We start from the raw sequence: 22,201 nt of genomic DNA, 5'->3' as shown, positions 1-22,201 counted from the left end.
TAAGGAAAAGGAGCTTTACTGTCATAGCATAACTTCCATGGTTCCAGGGCAGCGGGAAGTACTTGTGGTCATCCACAGACCAGAGCACAGGCCAGGAGAGCAGTCAAAGCCTCTCATAAGACCTTGAAGAAATTAAGGTCCCTGGGGGTATCCCTGAAAACAACTGCAAAAAACCTCAAAAACTTGGGACAGTGCATCCTTCAGCTTGGAAGCTGAGTCCCACCTTAACAAAGAGTTAACATTGAGTCATAGGCTAGGGAAATGAGCAAACAACAGAAGAAAAAAATATGATCACAGACAATTACTTTGGTCCCATGGAGGATCAAAATACACACTCATAACATAACAAAGTTAAATCTCCTACATCTAAAGCCTCTAAGAAAACTATGAATTGATCTCACGCTATGGAAGATGTTGAAAAGAATGAGGAAGGTAGGAAAAGATATTGAAAATCAAGTGAGGAAGGTAGGAAAAATTGGGAAGAGAAATGAGAGTGATGTGAAAAAATCACGAAAACCAAGTCAGCAGCTTGGTAAAGAAGAAACAAGAAAATACAGAAGAAAATAACATCTTAAAAGACTGGGTCAAATGGAAAAAGGTCACTGAGGAGAAGAATGCCTTAAACCACAAAACCGATCAGTTGGAAGAGGAGATAGAAAAGCTCTCTAAAGAAAATAATTCCTTCAAATGTAGAATGAAGCTAAGGGAAACTGATGACTTTGTGAGAAATCAAGAAACAATAAAACAAAAACCAAAAGAATGGAAAACTAGAAGAAAATGTGAAATATCTTATTTGAAAAACAACTGACCTGGAAAACAAATTCAGGAGAGATAATTTTAATTATTGCACTACCTGAAAGTCATGATCAGAAAAAGAGACTAGACATCATATTTCAAGAAATTCTCCAAGAAAACTGCCCTGATATCTTAGAAGCAGAGGGTAAAATAGAAATTGAAAGCATCCACCTGGGGGAGGGGGTGCAGCTAGGTGGTGCAGTAGATAGAGCACCGGCCCTGGAGTCAGGAGTACCTGAGTTCAAATCCAGCGTCAGACACTTAATAATTACCTAGCTGTGTGGCCTTGGGCAAGCCACCCCATTGCCTTGCAAAAAAAAAAAAAACACCCTAAAAAAAATGGAGTTGAGAAAGGAACATACTGGAAGAAAAGGAAAGGAGATGTAGAATAGGTTAAGTTATTTCATATAAAAGAAGCAAGAAATAGCTTCTGCAATGGAGTGGAAGAAGGGGAAGGTGAGGGGGAGTGAGTTGAGCCTTACTCTCAGCAGAAGTGACTCAGAGAGGGAATAACATACACACTCAATTGGCTATAGAAACCTATCTTACCCTAAAGGAAAATATGAGAGGAAATGGAGGGGGTTGTCAATGACAGAAGAGTGGGAGAAGATGGTCAGATGCAACACACTTTTGATGAGGGATAAGATGAAAGAAGAGAAAGAATAGAATAAATGGGGGGAATAGGATATAAGGAAATATAACTAGCAATAGCAACTATGGGAAAAATATTGAAGCAATTTCTCTGATGGATTTATGACAAAGATTGCTATCCATTCCAAAGACAGAGCTATGGTGTCTGAATACAGACTGAAGCATACTTTTTTTTAAATTTTCACTTTATTTTTCTTGAGGTTTCCCTTTCTTTGTGGGGGGAGTATCTTTACTTTAACAACATGATCATTGTAGTAGTAATGTTTAAAAAATGCCAGAAAGAATAATGATCATTGTTGGAAGGGTTGTGGGAAATCTGGGACACTATTACATTGTTGGTGGAGGTGTGAACTCATCCAGCCTTTCTGGAGAGAAATTTGGAACTACGCCCAAAGGGCACTAAAAATGTGCATACCCTTTGATCCAGAAATACCACTACTGGGTCTATACCCTGAAGAGATGAAGAAAAAGGGTAAAAACATCACTTGTACAAAAATATTCATAGCAGCCCTGTTTGTGGTGGCAAAGAATTGGAAATTAAGTAAATGGCCTTCAATTGGGGAATGGCTTAGCAAACTGGTATATGTATGTCATGGAACACTAGTATTCTATTAGAAACCAGGAGGAATGGCAATTCCCAGAAACCTAGAGGGATTTGCATGAACTGATGCTAAGTGAGATGAGCAGAACCAGAAAAACTTTGCACACCCTAACAGCAATATGGGGGTGATGATCAACCTTAATGGAATGGCTCATTCCATCAGTGCAATAATCAGGGACAATTTGGGGCTCTCTGCGATGAAGAATACCATCTGTACCCAGAGAAAGAACTGTGGAGTTTGAACAAACACCAAGGACTATTAACTTTAATTTAGGAAAAAACCTGATATCTTATTGTCTGATCTTGCTATCTATTATACTTTATGTTTCTTCCTTAAGGATATGATTTCTCTCTCATCACATTCAATTTGGATCAATATATACCATGGAAACAATATTAAGACTGGCAAATTGCCTTCTGTAAGTTGTGAGGGGAGGGAAGTAAGATTAGGGGGAAAATTGTAAAACTCAAAACAACTAAAATCTTTAAGTACAAAAAAATGGGTTACAGATACATTAGCCACCCCCCCACAATTGGTTTATAAACTATTTATCAGCACATCACCGCCTAAGGGTAATTTACATCTCCAACCTCTAAACCTCCTCATTTTCTTCCATAAACTCTCCAAGTTAGACTTGAGACACACATATTATTTGATGTGGTGAGCAAGGTGCCCCTTTTAGAGCCTCAACTGATTAGGGAAGGGCCACTATTTGTGGACCTGGCAAAGCTCTGGCTGGAAGGAGGCAAATTAGCTGACAATCTCTGCTGCCATGAAGCTCACAATCCAGTAGAAGGAGCTACATACACATAAATTATAATGACAAAATAATAAATAATGGAAAGAAGGTGAGGCCTTGATTCAAAAACAAGGCAAATCTAAAACTGGGCTTAACTAGAATGAACTTCAAAGTGGATTATGGAGAGAAACATCTATTTCTGCTTCATTGACTACTAAGGCCTTGAACTGTGTGGATCACAATAAAATGTGGCAAGTTCTCTAAGACATGGGAGTACCACATCTTGACTTGTCTCTTGAGGAGCCTATATGTAAACCAAGGAACAAACATTGGAACCAAACATGGAACAACTGATTGGTTTGAGACTGGAAAAGAAGTACAACAAGGCTGTACGTTGTCATCTTATTAATTACCTTATATCCAGAGTACATCATATGAAATGCCAGTCTGGACAAATCAAAAGACAGAATAAAGGTTACTGAGAGAAATATGAATCTCAGATAAACAGATGATAACACGCTGATGGCAGGAAGTGAAGAAGAATTCAGAAGTCTCTTGAAAGAGGAGAATGTAAAAGTTGGCTTTAAGTTTAACATCAAGAAAAAAACTAAGATCTTGGCAAATGGTCTTTAATTTCTGGCAAATAGAGGAAGAAGAAATGGAAGTGAAGTCAGATTTTATATTCTTTGGTTCACAGATCATTCCAGATGGTGACTGCAGCCATGAAATTAAAAGATGCTTGCTCCTTGGAAAGAAATTTATGACCAATCTGGACAATATATGAAAAAGCAGAAGCATCACCTTTCTGACAAATATTGGTATAGTCAAAGCTATGGTTTTTCCAGTAGAAATGTATGACTGTGAAAGCTGAGCATCACAGAATTAATGCTTTTGGACTGTGGTGCAGGATAAGACTTTTGAGAGTTCCTTGGACAGCCAGGAGATCAAATCAGTCAAACCTTAAACTAAAAAAATTGACTAGAAGGTCAAATACTGAAGCTGAAGTTTCTTAATAAGATAGAATTGATTTGGGGAAAGACTGAAGGCAAAAGGAAAAAGGGAATGGAAGAGGATGAGATGGATAAATAGTGTCATGGAAGCAATGGGCAAACTTTGAGAGCTAGAGGATAGAAAAACCCCAGCATGATACAACCCATGGGGTCATGAAGAATTTGAATATGACTGAACAACTGAACAAGAGGTCATAGATCTTCAATAGAACATTTGGAATGTGTATCTTGAGTATGGTGTTCAATTCTTCCTTTTAGAAAGGTCATTGAGAAGTTAAAGAATGGTCAGACAAGACTGAGCAGGAGGGTGAAAGGCCTCAAATGGCTTTTTGAGGACTGCATGAAGTAACTAGGGGTATTCAATCTGAAGGGAAGAATGAGGAGAGACTTAATAACAGCTTTGAGTACTTCAAGAGCTGTCTTGTAGATGAGAGACTTGACTTCTTCTGTTTGGCCCCAGAAGGCAAGAATTAGGTGGGAGCTACAGAGGCCAACGAGGGGGGGGGACTGCTTACCAAAGAGAGAAGGAAAAGTGGACTGCTCCCAGAGGTCTTCCAGCAGGAGCCAGATGAGCAATGGTGGGATATGATTAAAAGGGATTTATGATCGGGGCAGCTAGGTGGTACTGCAGTGGACAAAGCACCAGGCCTGGGATCAAGAAGACCTAAGTTCTACCCATTTCACCATGTTTGCCCCAGTTTTCTCATCTGTAAAAATAAGCTGGAGAAGTAAATGGCAAGTCACTCCAGTATCTTTTACAAGAAAACTCCAAAAGGGGTCAGTTAGACATGATTGAAAAAAATGACTGAACAGCCACAAAGTCCGGTAAAAATTCAACTAGACAAGCTTGGAGATGATCCCTTCCAGTTCTGAGCTTCTCTGATGTGCATTAACAGATACAAAACAAACACCTTTGTGGGTTCAGAATAGGAGGGGACAGTTAGAGAAAGCTTACTGGAGGATATAATGTTTGAGCTGGGCCTTAGGACAGACTCTCAACTGATTCTTTTGTGTATGGGGATCTACCCTTTGCTTCTATCACCCTTTACCCTGTATTCTATTGTAACACACAGCACTGACCCCGTAGCTCTGGGCCCATGTAGACCAGATCCAATCTTGGATGCTCCTCTAAAAGGTCAATTTTCCTGTGATTCATCATTGTCCCTCAGTTTCCTCTGGAAAATCTCCAAATATAACTTTGTCTACTTCATTAGTGTTAGGGTCCCAGCTCAATATAAGCACTCAAGGTAATAATAGATACAGTACCACTCTGGTGGGTCCCACTTTTCCATAGAGTCCTAGAATCCTCCAGACTCAGCATATTCCTATGGTTTCGAGTCCCTCTAGAAAGGAACTCAGTGGGGAAAGTGATCCTCTTCTTTCTCTAAGAAACCTGAAACTTAGGAAATTCCTCTTCTTTAGATTGAAGGATAGGTCTCCAAATTTCTAGATTTGTGCTTATAAGGAAACCCCTAATACTTGGTGGTGTTCAAGAAGGCTAGATTCTGGGATTGGGCTGTTGGGGAAATTTTCCTCTTCTAATCACAAACTAAGACTCCTGAGATGACATAGTCCCTTTTTGCAGCATGGGGGTTAGTACATGGATCTACAACATGCCTCTCCAAGACTGACTACTCCAGTGGCTGCCACCTTTTGGGCTAGGAAAATCAGGTTTCTAGGCACTGATCTATAGTCATAAAAGGGAAAAAATCAAGGATATGATGAGAAGGAACTCCTCCTCAGGACCAAGGGTATGAGTTATAACTCCTAAGGCAACCATGAATGCTTTCACCACCATTCCCAGCACCTCACACTGCTGCTGCTGCTGCCACAGCTGCCTTACCATGCTCAGAAGCTCAGAGCTTTTAACGATGATTTATTTTATAAGCAGCTGCAAACCAACCAAGTCACCTACGGTTAGTCACCATGACTGAGTCTTAATGAGGAGCTGGCTTCTGTTCTAGTAACAAGGTGCCAATGAACATGCCCATACCTGTATTTTCCCTCGATGGAGTAAGGTGTATGGACAAAGTTGCCAGACAATGCTCTCTCCTCGGTAAGTTCAACAAGTCAATGAAAAAACAGTTATTAAACACATATTCTGTGCCAGGTCCTGAGGAAACAAGGATAAAGAACGAAACAAACCCTACCCTCAAGGAGTTTACAGTTTAACAGGAAAGACAAAAATACATAGAAACATATATGCAGAATAAATATAAGAATATACACAAATATATCCAAAGTAGAGCAATACAAAAGACTGAGGGGAATCACAGCATTGATTTACCATTTTTGCTGTTGTTCAATAAGCTTGTAACCTCATCTTTTTTTGACAAAGACAGTGGAGTGGTTAGCCATTTCCTTCTCTAGCTCATTTTACAGATGAGGAAACAGAAGCAAACAGAGTGAAATGACTTGCTCAGAGTCACACACTAATAAGTGTCTGAGTTCAGATTGGAACTCAAGTCTTCCTGACTTCAGGATTAGTGCTCTATGCACTAATCTGCAGCCCACCTAGCACTGTTCAAAATACAATACTTTCCTATTTACATATGAGGACATCTCCCTGCCACCACCCCATCCCCTACAAGAAAATATAAACATCTTGAGAAGAGGAATTGTTTCCCTCAGGTATATAGCCAAAACAGAGTCTGGCACTTAGTTGCTATTTAATAAATATTTACTGAGATTAATCAGAGAATTATAGTATTTAGAGCTGGAAAGTATCTTCAACATCACTCAGTTCAAATCCCTCATTTCTCCTTGATAAGGAAACTGAGGCCCAAGGAGTCAAGTGACTTGTCCAAGGTCACAGAGGTAGACAGGTGGAGTAGGGATTCAAACCTGTGAGTCCAAATGTAATGCTCTTTCCACTATAATTTTGGGGAAACTGAGTCTTTCCCAAGGACAGAGTAGGTTTGGGAATCTAGCTGGAGGGCCTGATTCTTTGCTACCTGTTTGGGGTGCAACCTAATAATATGAGCTAATGTTGGCTAGCAATGTAGGGTGCAACCACATTGTGGAACCCCTTGAATGCTGGCACTTATTGTAGTAACTTGGTATAGGAGGAAAGCACACTGGATTTGGAGTCAGAAGACATGTGTAGGAATCTTTACTCTGCTGTAATCTGGAGTTAAATTGGGTGGGCAGCTGGGAATTCCTGAAGGATTCAGGGAAGGCAGTAGCCTAATCAGAGCTGTAAAAAGGAAATCAAGATACTACAATGCCCAGTAGTGCCACTGTAGCCTCTGCCACTGGCTCAGGAGGTATTGCTCCATCTGGGTTCTGGGTTCCAGCTATGACTCTGTCCTTTCCCTACCTGGCTCATGCTAGGGTCATGGTACAGGTGGTGAGCAGTTCAGGGTTCCAGCAGGAGGAAACAGGTTTCAGAAGATCAAGCAGTTGAGAGGCCTCTCCCAGGCCTACGGTATGATGGGTATCCATCCAAGGTTCCCTAATTCTCATAGTTAAGATCAGAACTAATTGTACTGGAGGCATGAAAGGAATACCAGTTCCCTTTTCCAGACAGCTTTCAGGCTTATAATGACCCTGGGAAGCAGGCAGGACAGGGATTATTATTAGTCTTCTGTTTTACAGATGAGGAAAACAAGTATTTAATAAATTCCTACTATATGTCAGGCACTGTACTAAATATTTTATATTATCTCATTTGATCTTCACAATAGGCCTGAGAGGTAGATGCTGCTATCTCCATTTTACAGATGAGAATACTGATGTAGACAGAGGAGAAGTGACTTGCCCAGCATTACCCAACTAGAAAGTGTCTTAGGTCAGACTGGAACTCAGATCTTCCTGACTCCAGGCCCAGAGTTCTATCCAGTGCACCACATAGCTGCTTCTAGAAAGAGGAAGTTACTTGCTCACAATATTACATACCTTAAAAAGATCAGACCTGGGAACACAGATTCTAAGCTTCCAACTTCCAGTGGCCCTGAAACAACTTGGTAAAAAGATTGATTTTAACCCTGCTCTCCATCTTAAATAACCACAAGACCCTAGACAAGTTGCTTCCATAGTTTCCTCATTTCAAACTGGGAAAAGATATAAAAATTCAAGCCTCCATGATTCCAGGGACTGTTAGGATTACAGGAGATCATGAATTTAAAAGTGCTTTGATAAGGTTCCAAGCCTTACACAAATGCAAGATGACATCATTGTTCCAGGTTAGGACAACCCAATCTGGCCTAGTCGTGCCTATAAAGAGATCACTAAACTGCTGGAACAGAGTGGGGTTCTACACACTTCCTCCTTAATTTCTCAGTGAAAAGAGCATGGGTTTTGGACACTTGGGTTCCAGTACCAGCCCTGATACCAACTTTGTTACCTTGGACAAATTGCTTCATTCCACTGAGCGTCAGTTTCCTCATCTGTAAAAGGGGGTACTAATATTTGTACAGTATTATTGTGTCCAGAAATTAAGGTTAGTATTATTCTTAGGTATGCTCAGTTCACACAAGAAAACAACTTCATGGGGTACACCAAAGGCCAAAAGAATGGAACAGCTAATATTGTCTTGGCAGATCAGCGGTAAGGAAAGATTAGTTATGTGGTTAGTATACTGGAGGGGCAGCTAGGTGGTGCAGTGGATACAGCACTGGCCCTGGAGTCAGGAGGACCTGAGTTGAAATCTGATCTCAGTCACTTAATAATTACCTAGTTGTATGGCCTTGGGCAAGTCATTTGTAAAAAAAAAGGTCTTTTAAAAAAGAATGAATAGGATACTGGAGAGAGGAAGATATACATTTGTATCTTGTCTTAGACATTAACTATGACTGAGCTGTTTGAGTAAGTCACTGAACATCTCTGTGTCTCTGTAAAATAATAGAATTGGACCTAGTGGCCTCTAATGTTTTTTCTACTGCAAAGTGGCATTGCAAATCCAAGTCAGAAGACCTGAGTTCAAACATGACCTCAGACACTAGCTATGTGACCCTGGGCAAGTCACTTCACCCTATATGTCTCAGTTTCCTCATCTGACAAATGAGCTAGGAAAAAAAACCACTCCAGTCTCTCTGCCAAGAAAACTCCAAATAGAGTCATGGAGAAACAGAAATGACTGAACAACAGCCTTTCTAGCTCTAGAATGTGATCCTACAATAATTTTGGAATAGGACATTCAGAAAGAACTTCCCATAGGAAGTAACCATTGAAAGATGGGAAGGAATTTTATCAGAGAGTAGGAAGGGTATTTGGTAATATTCATAAGATAATGAGTTCTCCATGAAATTGAGGGTTTCAAATCAAGGCATGAAGATTTTCCTGATCCCTACCCACTCTCCCTCAAAAAACTACCTTTGTATATTTTATGTATATACCTATGTATTTATATGTTGTTTCCTATTTTAGAATGTAAACTCCCTGAGGGCAGGGACTATTTCACTTCAGTCCTTGTATCCCCAAAGTAGGCAGCTAGAGCACTGGGACTAGAATCAGGAAGACCTGAATTTAAATCTGGTCTCAGCTACTGTGTGACCCTGGGCAAATCATTTCACCTCTGTCTCAGTATTCTCATCAGTATAATAGGAATAATAACAAAACCTCCCTGCCAGGATTGTGAAAGTCAAATGAGATGACATTATTAAAGTGCTTCATGAACCCTCAAATGTTAGTGATGATGATTATCTGGTGCTTCGTTTATGCTTATTAATTGATTGATCAATTGTTGGGGACAGCTGTCAGAGCAATTACTGCTCAAGGGGAGTCAGGTTAAATGTCCTTTGAAGTTCCTTTGAGCTCTGACATACTTTTTTCAAAGCCACTGGTGTTTTGAGTTCCTGGTTTATCATGAAACTTAGAGTAGAAAGGAACTTGAGTGATGTAGAGTAGAGCCCTTCATCTAGCAGCACAGAGGGGGAAGTAACCTACCCAAGCTATGAGACCTGAGCAGAGCTGGATCCTCAGCTTCTAAAGTTAGTGCTCTTCTTCCCAGTGGAGCCCAATGGCCCAGATTGATCTTTGGAGATCTGAGCACCTCACCAGTCTTTTCTAGGCCTGATTCTCTTGAGAAGGACTAAATGTTAACCCCCTTCCAAGTATCCAGACTGAAGTATGAGAGCAGAAGGATATGAAAGACAGAAATCAGCATTTGGGCAAACAGGACAGGCCTCATTTTATACCTCCTTTTATAGATGAATAAACTAAGGCTCTTCAATGTAGAATGACTTCACGGTTCAGATGGTATGCAATGCAATCTGGCTACATTTATATATGGTGCTAGGCTCAATCATACCCATAATAATCTATCTTTGGCATTCTGGAAAGTGCACAGGACTGGGAGAAAGGAAACCTGAGTCAGAATCCTGGCCCTGGCCCTCACTGACTGTAGAACCTTGAGAAAGTTCCATACTCTTTTTTTTTTGTACCTCAATGCCCTTATCTGTAAAATAGGAAAGGTAAACTAAATGATTTTGAGGCTTCCAGCTCTATGTTCAATGATTATAAAATAAAAAGTAAAATAAATAAAGTAACAGATAAATGAGTGAATTAATCAGTTTATATATGAATTAATGCAAGTTGACTGAAAGACATGAGGTATACTCTTACTTTGTTCACTGGAAATTATTAACATGAGGGCTGTGAACTTGTTTTTTTTTAATATTTGAGGGGTGGCTAGGTTGCACAGTGGATAGAGCACCAGCCCTAGAGTCAGGAGGACCTGAGTTCAAATCCAACTTCAGACACTTAATAATTGCCTAACTGTGTGACCTTGGGCAAGCCACTTAACCCCACTGCCTTGTAAAAATCTAAAAAAAAAAAAACAAAAACAAAACAAAACATAAAATATTTGGATAACTGAATTTCAACTGGTTTTCTTTGTAAGCTCATGTATTTTATTTTATGCATTTGTAAATGTGCTGAGAAGAGGTCCCCAGTTTCATCTGGCTGCCAAATAAGCTTACACAAAAATGGTTAAGAACCTCTGGAATATAACAAGAGCTAGAGAGATATGTAACAATCAAAGTAAGTCACCGATAAGTACAAGCTGACGTGTTCAATCTCCATGTCCTAACTCCCTTCCATGAGGACCACAGCCTGTCCCACTGACCCTGGATCAGTTATCTCAGTAACTTAAGGAGCATTGATGGAGGCTTGTGAGGAAGGTTCAACACAGCAACTCATCATGATCTTGTAGGAACATCTCTTTTGCATATGGGGCACAATGATAATGACAGTAAATATTTCTATTATTTTTAAAGAAGAGGACAGGATCATGGATCTGTAATGGACCTGAAAGCCCTAGTTCAACTCTCTCATTTTACAGAGGAAGAAACTGAGGCCCAAGACTATACCTAGCATCCTAGATCTAGAGCTGGAAGGACCCTCAGGGATCACAAAGTTCAATTCCTTACTGAGGCCCAAGGAGAGAATGTAACTTGCTCAGTCCACACCATCAATATTAGAAGTAGGACGTAAACTCAGGTCTTGCTGACTCCAAAGTCAGTACCCTATCCACTATACTGTGCTTCCTCTACATGAAGAGATTATGAATGTCACAGGAATGTGTGCAAAGACTGACTGCATCATTCACCCTAACAATTCACAGAGAATCTGGCCAAGAAGCAGAAAGAACATCCAGATGCTGTTGGAAGACAAAATTCAGGTAGCACAGTGACTAAAGATGGGCCTAGGGTCAGGAAGTCCTGAATTCAAATCTCACCTCATATTAACACCTGTCTGCTTAAGCTTCCCTATCTGTAAAATGGGAATTAAAAAATAGAACCTACTTCCCAGGATTGTTGCAAAGATCAAACAAGATAATATTGGTAAAGTACTTTGCAAACCTTAAATTCTATAGAAATGCTAGCTAGGATTATTGTTTCCTTATGAGGAACACTTAATATAGCTGTCTTACAACTTCTGCATTGTAGACTCAAAATGTATTTGAGGGCAGCTAGGTGGTGCAGTGGATAGAGCACCGACCCTGGAGTCAGGAGGACCTGAGTTCAAATCCGACCTCAGACACTTAATAATTACCCAGCCGTGTGGCCTTGGGCAAGCCACTTAACCCCATTGCCTTGCAAAAAGCCTAAAAAATGTACTTGGGAATCAAAATGAAAAATTGGTTGTTCAGCTTTTCAGTTATGTCTGACTCTTCATAACCCTAATGGTCCATAACCTAACAGGCCCTTTGATCTTTCACTATCTTTCAAAATCAAATTCCTTGTCAAAAAATTTCTTTTAATCAGTCTCTCCAGAGCTTTGGAGGTAGGTGTTAATCACATTTAGAGGAAAAAGGGATTCTTTGGCAGGTACAGGTGGAACTAGCTGACCTCAGAGCTTTCATGAGAGTTATTTTTAGGGGCAATTAGGTGGCACAGTGAATAGAATGAAGTCAGGAGGACCTGAGTTCAATGCCAATCTCAGACATTTAATACTTATTTACTTGGGCAAGCCACTTAACCCCATTGCCTTGCAAAAACTCAAAAAATTTAAAAAAGCCAGGAGAGGAGATGTACCTTTTGTAAAAATTATTTAGAGGTTTGGGTGAACTGAACAGAACTCATTATCCTTCCACTCTTCTGAACTTCTCTACTATAGTCTTCTCAGTCAGCCAAACTTATAACCTCAGTATCGCCCTTGGCTCCCCACTCTCACTCAGTCCATATATTCACTCCATTGCCAAATCTTCTTGTTTCTCCCTTCAGAACATCTTTCCAATACAATATGTTGAGAAAGAATGGGGTCATGGAAATCAATCAACAAACATGGATTAAGCACCCACTATGTGTCAGGCCCTTGTGCTGGGAATAAATAAAAAAATAAAAATCCTTACCCTCAAGGAGTTTACACTCTATTAGGGAAGTGGAAAGAGCAAGGGTTTTGGAGTTGGAGGACATGGGTTCAAATCCTGCTTCTGATGCTTACTTCTTGTGTGATCTTGGGCAAGTCCCTTCCTCTTTCTGGACCTCAGATTCCTCAACTGTAAAAAGAAGGGATTGGACAAGATGGCCTTTAGGATCCTTTGCAATTCAAAATCTACAATCTTATCATTCCATGTATTCACTAAAACCTGAGAGAAGTAAGAAAGGTCTGAGTAAGAGAAGGGACTTGAGCTAAGCTATGAAGGAAGCCAGAGATTCTAACAGGTCACATCCATGAACATGAGCCAGACACTGTGCTAAGTGTTGAGGATACAACGAAAGACAAAAGATAGTCTCATGGAGGAGGTAATAACCAAACAACTATGTGCAAAAAAAGAAACAGGATAAATTAGCAATAATTAATAAGGGGAGGGGTGGCTAGGTAGCACAGAACACCAGGACAGGGGTCAGGAAGACCCATCTTTCTGAGTTCAAATTTGGCCTCACACCTATGTGAGTGATCCAGGACAAGTCACTTAACCCTGTTTGCTTCCATTTTCTCATCTATAAAATGAACTGGAGAAGGAAATGACAAACCACTCTAGTATCTTTGCCAAGAAAATCTCAAATGGGATCTCAGAGTCAGCACAACTGAAACAACTCAACAATAACAAGGGGAAGGCATTAGAATTAAGGATTAGGAAAGACTTCCTATAGAAGGTGGGATATTAGTTGGGTTGTGAAGAAAGCCAAGGAAGCCAGGATGCAGAAGTGAGGAAGGAGAGTATTTCAGGAATGGGGGACAGCCAGAGAAGATGCCCAGAATCAGATGGAGTGTCCTGACTAAGGCACAGACAGGAGACCAGTGTCACTAGATCATAGAGTAGTAGAGGGGAGGAAAGTATAAAAAGACTGGAAAAGTAGAAAGAGGCCAGATTCTGAAGGATAGTTAATGCTAAATAGGATTTCATATTGGATCCTAGAGGTGAAAGAGTTTATGGAATGAGGGGAGGGGGGCCTTGATCAAACCTATGCTTTAGGAAGACCAATTTGATAGCTGGTAAGGGGGAGGAAGGATGCAAGAGAATGTATTGGAGTGAAGACATAGTTGAGACAAAGAAGCTAACTAGAAGGTTATTGCAACAGTTCAAATAAAAGGTGGTGAGGAAAGTCAGACTGTGAAAACTTGCAGAGATGGAAGATAGAATATTGTGTGTGAGAAATAGCAAACAGGTTGGTTTGGCTCCTCAAAAGAGAACTTCATAATAAGATAATGTTATTATTGTCTAATAATGACTGTGCAATAAAAATGTGATAAGCCTTGAAAGGTAACCTGAAGCCAGGTTTGTCTAAGGAGTTGATATTTGATCAGAGGCAATTTGAGAATCACTGAAGTGACTTGAGAATGGAAGTGACTTGGGAGACCTGTGCTTTGGGAATATCATTTTGGCAACTGTGTGGAAGATGGACTAGAGGAAGAAGAAACTGGAGACAAAGAAACCAATAAGAATAAGTCCAGGCAAAAGGGTTCTAGCCATCATGGAGAGAAAAGGTCAGAGGTTCAAAATGTAATGGAATTAGAGGTCAACAAAATTTGGAAACTGACTGGAAAGGGAAGGATGAAGTGGGAAGGGAAAATTTGGGATCAAGGCTGGCTCCATGACAAATTTGTGAAGCTGACTGACTGGAAGGATGGTTGTACCCTAAACAGCAATAGGGAAATTCAGGAAAGGAGTAGGTTTGAGGGAGGGAATATTGAGTTCTATTTAGGGTATGTTAAGTTTGGAGATGCTTTTGGGACATCCAGTTCGAAATATCCAATAGGCAGCTAGTAATGTGAGTACAACTTGGAAAAAAGAGCAGACCTAAATATATAAGTCATTTGCCCAGATAGTAACTGAACATATAGGAGCTAAAGAAGTCTTCAAGAGGTTATAGGGAGAAAAGAGGGCCTAGAAAGGGGGTTAGGTAAGAAGGGAGGGCATGGTTGATGATCAAGCAATGAAAACTGAAAACCAAAAATATATATCCAGAAAGATGGGGTGGTCACCAGTGTGAAATACTAAGAAAGGACAAGAAGGATACGACTGAGAAAAGGTTATTGAGCTTGGTAAATAGGAGATAACCAGTTACTTTAGAGAGGATAATTTCTATTGAGTGATGAAAAGGCATTTGATTTAAAATCCAGAGAACTTAGTTCAAATCCCACCAGGCCCATCATTTATTAAGTGAATGGCTTCAGGCTAGAAGTTCTTTATTCTGGGTGGCTAGGTTGCTCAGTGGATAGAGCACTGGTCCTGTAGTCCGGAGGACTTGAGTTCTAATCCGACCTCAGACACTTAATAATTACCTAGCTGTGAGACCTTGTGCAAGTCACTTAACCCCATTGCCTTGCAAAAAAAAAAAAAAGTTCTCCATTCTAATATTCTTTGGTTCTAATCATAATATGTGATCTTTGCCTTTAAGGAGCTTGGAAAAGCAACTATAATACAATGGAGTCTACTAATTGCATGAACTAGTAGCAGAAAATTCTGTGTTCAGCTGGGAGAGTTCATGGGGACTCCAGGCAATGAGCTAGGAAAGGAAATGGAAAGTGGCCCTGGAGCTAGGGATTAAAAGGTGGGCAGGTGGAGATGGAAGGGCAGGAACTTCTTAGTCTACTTTTCAATCCTGCAAAGTAGGACACATGTAGCTGAACAGGAAAAAATCAATCTATTGTAGGGCACTTAACACATCAATTAATGTGTGTAGAAAAGGTATTTGCTATGTTCTAAGTACTTTTCCCGGCCTCTAACTCAGATTCCTCATCTTTAAATAGAGGATGTTAGCCTAGATGATTTTTAAAATACTTTCCAGCTCTAAATCCTAAGCTACATTTGTTGAAAAAAAAAACAATCGTGCCTTATAAATCAGATGTAACTTTACTGGAACAAAAAAAAATTGCCCAATCATGGCATCAAGTTCATTCTGACACGGATCTGTTTTATTAAGCTCCTCTGAGCACACATTATCTAAAACTGAAATGCCTGGCCTAGGAAGGAGAAAAATGGGTTGTCTTGGAGGAGCCTGCTGATCATCAAGTTCTGATTCCAGGGACTCATTCGACTGCACCAGCTATTTCCAATGGGCATATCTTCACCCTGTTCCTTCTTACTGATGTTGTAACCAATAACTCACAGGAAGTGACTGCTGAGGAATCAAATCATTTCAATGGTGAAGCATTCTAATGTCTTGCAATCAAATGCACTGAACCTCCCTTCCAGCCCCAGTTGTGAATCAGTGCTTGGAAAATACCAACAGCCCTTGTTATTCTTAAAGACCCAAGCCAATGGTAATAGTTAGCTGTCAGTCCTGGACTCAGTGGGGGTTCAAAGAAAAAACAAATTGCCTTTCTTATCTACTAGCACACAGCTTAAATGAGGAGTATAAGGATGGGATTAAGACAACCTGTACAATGTCATTACAGAATGTTGAACAGAGGGTGCAATTTATTTTAATTTTTATTATTTTATTTAAGGCAATGGGGTTAAGTGACTTGCCCTAAGTCACACAGCTAGGCAATTATTAAGTGTCTGGCATTGGATTTGAACTCAGGACCTCCTGACTCTAGGATTGGTGCTCTATGCACTGTGCCAACTAGCTGCCCTAAAATTTCTGCAAGGCAATGAGGTTGAGAAACTTGCCCAAGGTTACACAGCCAAGTAATTATTAAGTGTCTGAGGTCAGATTTGAACTGAAGTCCCCCTGACTCTAGGACTGGTGCTCTAACCACTGCACCACCTAGCTGCCCCCCCCCAGAAGGTGCAGTTTAGAAGAAAATGTACATAACACATTGTGCAGAGGATAGGTATGTTTCCCAAAAAAGAGGATATGAATATGACTGAATGCTCTATTTCCACAAACTCTACCCAATGTGCTGCAGATATCCCCATCCCTAATCCCCCAAACCAACTGGGAGTGAGAAATGGAAGGGCTCAGCACTCAAGGCAATAAATCCCTATTAATGAGTTATCATGAACCAAACTATGGTTGCATTAGCCTCATTGTGTACATCCCATGCCAGTGGACTTCATGGTCACCAGAGGTGGTGATTCCTTTTGGGAGGTCCCCTCTTGGTATTCCTTCTCTTCTCAGGGTTCTAAGTCTCCTTATATAATGTTCTAGACACTTGTAAATAAAATGCTAGCTATGAAAGGCAAATGGAAGCTGGAAAGGTCTTAGGTACCTATAATGAAGGAACCTTAAAACAGAGAATACTAGTACTGGAAGAGAACCCTTCATATGAAATAATTCAGTTCAATTTCCAAAGATGCTAAGAATCCTATTCAGTATCTCTGTCTTTCTTATGGCTGATGGGTTAAAAAAAAATCAGATGATCATTTATTTCCCTGACATTGTTTCTACATGTTTAGTTAGGATGCGCAGTAAATCAAGTGGATGGTGTTAATCCTTGACTTTTTCACATACCCACTGTGGAGCACCAAGTTCTCTAGAAGGGCAGATTCTCTCCTCTTTCAACAAATCACTAGCATTTGAGTTTTATGTTCTACTAGGTCTCGTTGCACCTGGTTACGTGTCTTTCCTTTTCAAGTCCACAGTGAAGAGGTGGTGTCCTGGGTTGAAAGCAAAGTCATTTGAAATCACCTCTCTTCTTGGACGACTTCCAAAGCACATATAATAATTCAAAGTACCTAAGAGTCAATATAAGGTAGGAATCCATCATAGATTCACAGGGAATTGATGACATGCAAAATTAAAGTTGGAGAACAGAGCTTTGAGTATCTACTTTGTATGGATTAGTACAGAGAGGAGGGAAATATGCCCCCCTCCCCCCAAAAAAGGACTTAAAATGACTATTATTGGTTTGCACTTGACTTTAATTTTGCAATCCTGAGATAATCAATTTTACATCTGACAAATGAACAAAGACAAAAGCAGCACTGAAAGTTTCATAAAAGCATGTTTCTTCAGTTTTGGCACAGCTATATAAGAAGAGTTCTTCTGGGGAGGGGGAGGGTTACTACATTCTTTATGAAGGAAAAATAGAATTCGACAGGTTATATAACATTTGAAGATCCAGGAGAATTCTTGGTTTGGATATAAATGATAATCATTCTCCGCTGATAAAGCTGTTCAAACAAGAGTCCTTTCTCTGCCACAAAACAGAAAGAGGGGGCAGTTCAACAGAGTGTCTTGTGAAATGGCTCCTCTTGGGCTTTTTGGCCTTGTCGTTCGTCATCATTCCAGGAAACACCTTGGAATCCACTGATACCTCTGTTTGGTAAATAACTAGGGGTGCCAAGTGAGCTTGGAGATTACACTTAGTTTAAAACATTGATAATTATTTAAAAGCTTCATCTATTTTAAAATACTGCATGATTTATTGGGGAGACAAGAAATAAAATCCAGTTTAAAAATAATTTAAAAAAATAAACAGATAGGATGAGAACACAAATAACACTTGAGACATTATTGCTTTAAGTTGCTGTTATATTAAATTCCCAAGCTGAACTGACCTTAGCTTAAAATATGTGGGAATTCAGAGTCCCATGCTCGAGCATAACAGTGTCACATTCTCAACATCTGCAATACTTTGTATATACACTAAATGAAGTAGTTTAAATATTTCTGTCTCAAGCAGAAGCAAATGCTTACCTGAAGCTACCATACAAATACATCCCCAGTGTAGCAAAAACAGACCAAGAGTTTGTCATCTGAGACAACACTTAACAACCTGCAGAAAGGGTAAGAAAATCCTGTGGGTTTAAAATCAAAGGGCATTTCTGTCACCAAACCAAGTCTAGTAAGAAGGGAAAGGATAATACAGACATGTAAGAGTATGTGAAGTATAATCTTCAGGGTAAACTCCCAAACCACAAGTGTTTGTCTAACAGGTAGGAAGCCACAGACATAGAGAACTTTGGAGCTGCCCAACCCAAGCTATGGCATTCATCTTGTGTGGTTCAGTTAATAAAGCAAAGAGGGATCACTTCTAAAACATGCACACCAGTAACGTTCAGAATGGCTGTCAGTAGTTGGCCAGAACATTAAGGTTTGAAATGAGCCTCAATTCCCCTGGGAGGTAGGTCCAGTTTTGTTATCCTACAAGGACATGAGGTACAGAGGAATTAAGTCACCTGTCAAAAATAATTCAGCAGAGCCCTGAATTCAGCCAGGAATGACTTGCATTTGGATTTCTAAACCACTTGACTTTCTATGTCTCCATAGCATCAATCCCATTCCCATAGATCTGCAGGGTGTGGCTCTTTTAAAATGTGAACCAGATGCTAAGATGTGGAATTCTTACCCTATAAAATGTCAATATGGGGCTTCCCTCTCACCCCCATCTGCCCCTGTCATCATTGCTGGGATTCTTGCCTGGAGAAACCCTTGGCAACTGTGCATTCAGATCTGGAAGGCTCAAGGAGCCAGAATCCCTCAGGGCCTCAGGCCCTCCCAGTTAATGAGGCCCCTAGAGAAAAGGTATTAGTGCTTATCTCTAGGGAGGGGCCCAGGTTGAGGGGGAGGAAGATGAGGGGATGGAGAGGAACTTCAGCTTCCTTGGGTCTTGAGACCTAAATGTCTAGCAGTCACAATACACTTAATGGATCATCAAAAATCTCTCTACCCAATGGCTACTAAATGTGAGGTATTGAGAATTTAAATTATGGGTAGCAGAATTAGGGAGGATCCAGGTGGTAGTAGTGGTTCTTATTGGTTTTTCCTCGAGGGTAAGTAGTCAGTATGAATTCTGTTCCACTCCAGAATTTCCCTTGATCTGGATGACTGGAACAAACAAAATAGAAAATGCTCATGCTCAGAATCAGGAAGCTGAAAACTAGAGAGAAAAACATAAAAACTTTCCTTCCTTTCATTTGTAGAGCAAGGATACAATCAATTGCTCCCTTCTTCGTGGAGATGAAGCTCACAATCCATCCAAACTGTGCAAAGACCTTCCTAAAGCCAAAAGCCATCTATCTGCCTGCCACACAATCAGAGGCCTTCTCCTGGGGGAGCTTCGAATATGAAACTTAAATGAATTAAAAAATAGCCCCACAGGTCAAACTGTTCCAATTAACTAACTTGGGATGAAGTTCTGCCTCCCTGACCTGGCCCAAACAGGCTCATACAATAAAGTCTCAAGACAAGACACTTTTATGATTTTAAGCTATGGGGCTACTTTTTTACTTGTAAACAAAATAAAAATGTGAAGAACTGGGAAAAATAAAAACTATTTTCATAAACTTACAAATGCTACAGTCTTTTTCTTAAGGGTAAAAGACCAAAAAAAATGAATTTCAAACACAGGTCAGTAGAATCGGCAAAGATTGATGATCACATCTAATAACAATGGGAGTTATTGCTTAAAGCAGGGCAATATATCTATAAAGTGACTGTCAAGGGTTACTCCTACAGTGTTCAATTTCCCAGGTTTCTCTCCCATCCAAAAGAAAGTAAAATGCTACTTTTCCATCCTCAAGAATTATCCTGAACACTGGTTTATGGGGCAACATGGAAAGGAAACTTCCTCCAGTGGAGAGCAAATATTAGTGAACTGCCAATATTTTCTGACACTAACATTCACCTTATTATTGAATTTTCCCCTAAAAAAAACCTCCCAAAGAACAGATCTTAACAAAGAAAAGAATAAGTTAATCAGATGGTTTATACTATTTTTTGGCCTATTTGTATATAGTCCTTTCAACCAATGTGTTTTGCTTCTCCTCTGTCCCCAACTATAACCTAATATCTTTATTCAAGCGAGACAAGGCACTTTTCCAAAACCTTTAATACCTCTACCAGTGGGCTCTTATGGTTGCAATCCTAATCTAACACAGGAGGGGAGGATGGGAGAAGTGATGCATGAAGCACACTTGACTGATAGAATTATAACTATGGAATGAATTAACACTTGCCTGTATTGGTCAGCAAAACCATATAAACTGTTTCCCTCCTACCAAAAAAGAAATATAACCAGAGGACACATCCATCCATGAAGAGGACCGTCACTATCCACGAAGACAAGAGTCTCATTGAGGAGAGAAGCATACACAGTGTGTAGCCTCGACTACTATTTCAAAGTGGGGAAAGGGGTATCCAAGAAAGAAAGAAGAGAGGGGTTTGGAAAAAAAAGAACTGTGGTAGGAAGGCAAGAAGAGAGGGTAGGAAAGATGATCTTGGGAAAGAGTAATCTCATGTAGCCTCTTGGGCAAAAAGACCTCTAGGCTTTAGGTAACCAAACATTACTTTGTCCTTTCTCTTCAAGCTATTTTGTGTAAAGAACAGCTGACAGTGTGAGCAGGCTATTCCTTTGGAATTCCCTCAATCTGGCTCAACCTTTTACAAAACATGTGACAAACCCCAGGACAGGTCCTGGTAGAATCAATGAGTGCTGAAGGAGCAATGAGCAACCACAGCACTCTGCTGTCATTATCAATCAATAAGCCATCACAACAACATCATTGAAAAGAAAAGAAAATCCCCCAAATGCTCAAACTATACAAGTTTTTGAAAGAATCATTTAAAACACAAACAAAAAAGGTGGAAAGATAGAAAGAAAACAGGGTGAGGAGTGTGGTCAACTTAAGAAAATGAGATGAGCCCATAAGTAAATCCCACTGTAATGAACAGCAGCACTAGATGTACTTTTTTACAGTTAACTGCCTATGTGCTAATTCAAGACAGCAGTCCATACTCTCCCCATCCTTGCAACAGGCTTCCCTCACCTTGGGCAACTTCTGTTCTTGGTTATCTACACACATGTGATTCATTTTTCACGGAAACAATTCCAAATTCACTGTCATTCTTCAGACAAAACCAAGGGAGAAGGGGGGGGTATTTAAATGACAGCCAAAGTGACTGAGCAAATTTCAATTCCTCAAGGAAAATTAGACTTGTGGGGTTAACATTTAACAGCTATTATTATATTAATGAGAACCAGACATTTCACACTAGGCTGGAAACCAATTTTAGTATTTAAATGTCACGGTTTTAAAAAGTGTCATTTGGATGATGGTGATTGAAAATGAAACCACAGAGAGAATTTTCTCTAACCTCCACAGAGAAACAAACATGTAAGGTAAATTTTCAGAGATGTCCACCTCACTACCTTGACAAATGAATCTCTGATTTTTGCCATAGGCAAACATGTAATTCTTAGCAGGCACACATAAGTATAGTAAGGTTTTGTGTTTTGCTTTTTTGAGGAAAGAAAGTAAGGCAATGGAGCTTAAAGTAAAGGCAGGAGGATATCTGAACAAAATATTTGAAACATAAGAACAGTGTATACAAACAGCTTGACCTTTTATGGTCTCTAATAAAAAGTATGCCTGACGGGCTCCTTGATGGTCCCTACTGAACACCATGTACCAAATGATGCCACTCAATCCTAGATGCTCATTTTTTATTCCTGTACATCTCCCTATGCATTCCTTTTCATTTGATCTGGGCCTCCCAATACTGAATTTTTAAAGCAATTTAAACTTCACAAGAGTTGGAAAACAAGGTTCCTTACTCTCACACTTAACCATGGCACAAATACATCATAACTGGATTCCCTTACATGACAACTGCAGAAGCTAC

At 40.0% G+C, this 22,201-nt stretch overlaps 1 protein-coding gene across 10 annotated transcripts in view; it reads right to left on the bottom strand.

Annotated features, from left to right (window-relative positions):
* Nucleotides 1-22,201, bottom strand: part of CHIC1 (cysteine rich hydrophobic domain 1) — a 218,320-nt gene that overhangs the window by 156,925 nt on the left and 39,194 nt on the right. Inside the window, exons 6-7 of one of the 10 annotated variants that reach the window (XM_074200812.1) lie at nt 17,087-18,353; nt 12,667-12,738 (exon numbers count right to left, since the gene is read on the bottom strand). The exons of 7 other annotated variants lie outside the window; for them this stretch is intronic. In XM_074200812.1, the coding sequence (XP_074056913.1) occupies nt 18,330-18,353 (24 nt within the window). In that variant the 3' untranslated portion in view covers nt 12,667-12,738; nt 17,087-18,329. Of the gene's footprint in view, nt 1-874; nt 12,739-15,164; nt 18,354-22,201 lie in introns of those variants that run through there. 2 more of the 10 variants (XM_074200813.1, XM_074200808.1) reach the window with 2 other exon arrangements.

This window comes from Macrotis lagotis, chromosome X (assembly GCF_037893015.1).
Source record: "Macrotis lagotis isolate mMagLag1 chromosome X, bilby.v1.9.chrom.fasta, whole genome shotgun sequence".
Taxonomy (NCBI): domain Eukaryota; kingdom Metazoa; phylum Chordata; class Mammalia; order Peramelemorphia; family Peramelidae; genus Macrotis; species Macrotis lagotis.
The sequence above is the reverse complement of the archived record's forward strand: the minus strand, read 5'-3'. Positions and strand labels throughout refer to the sequence as shown.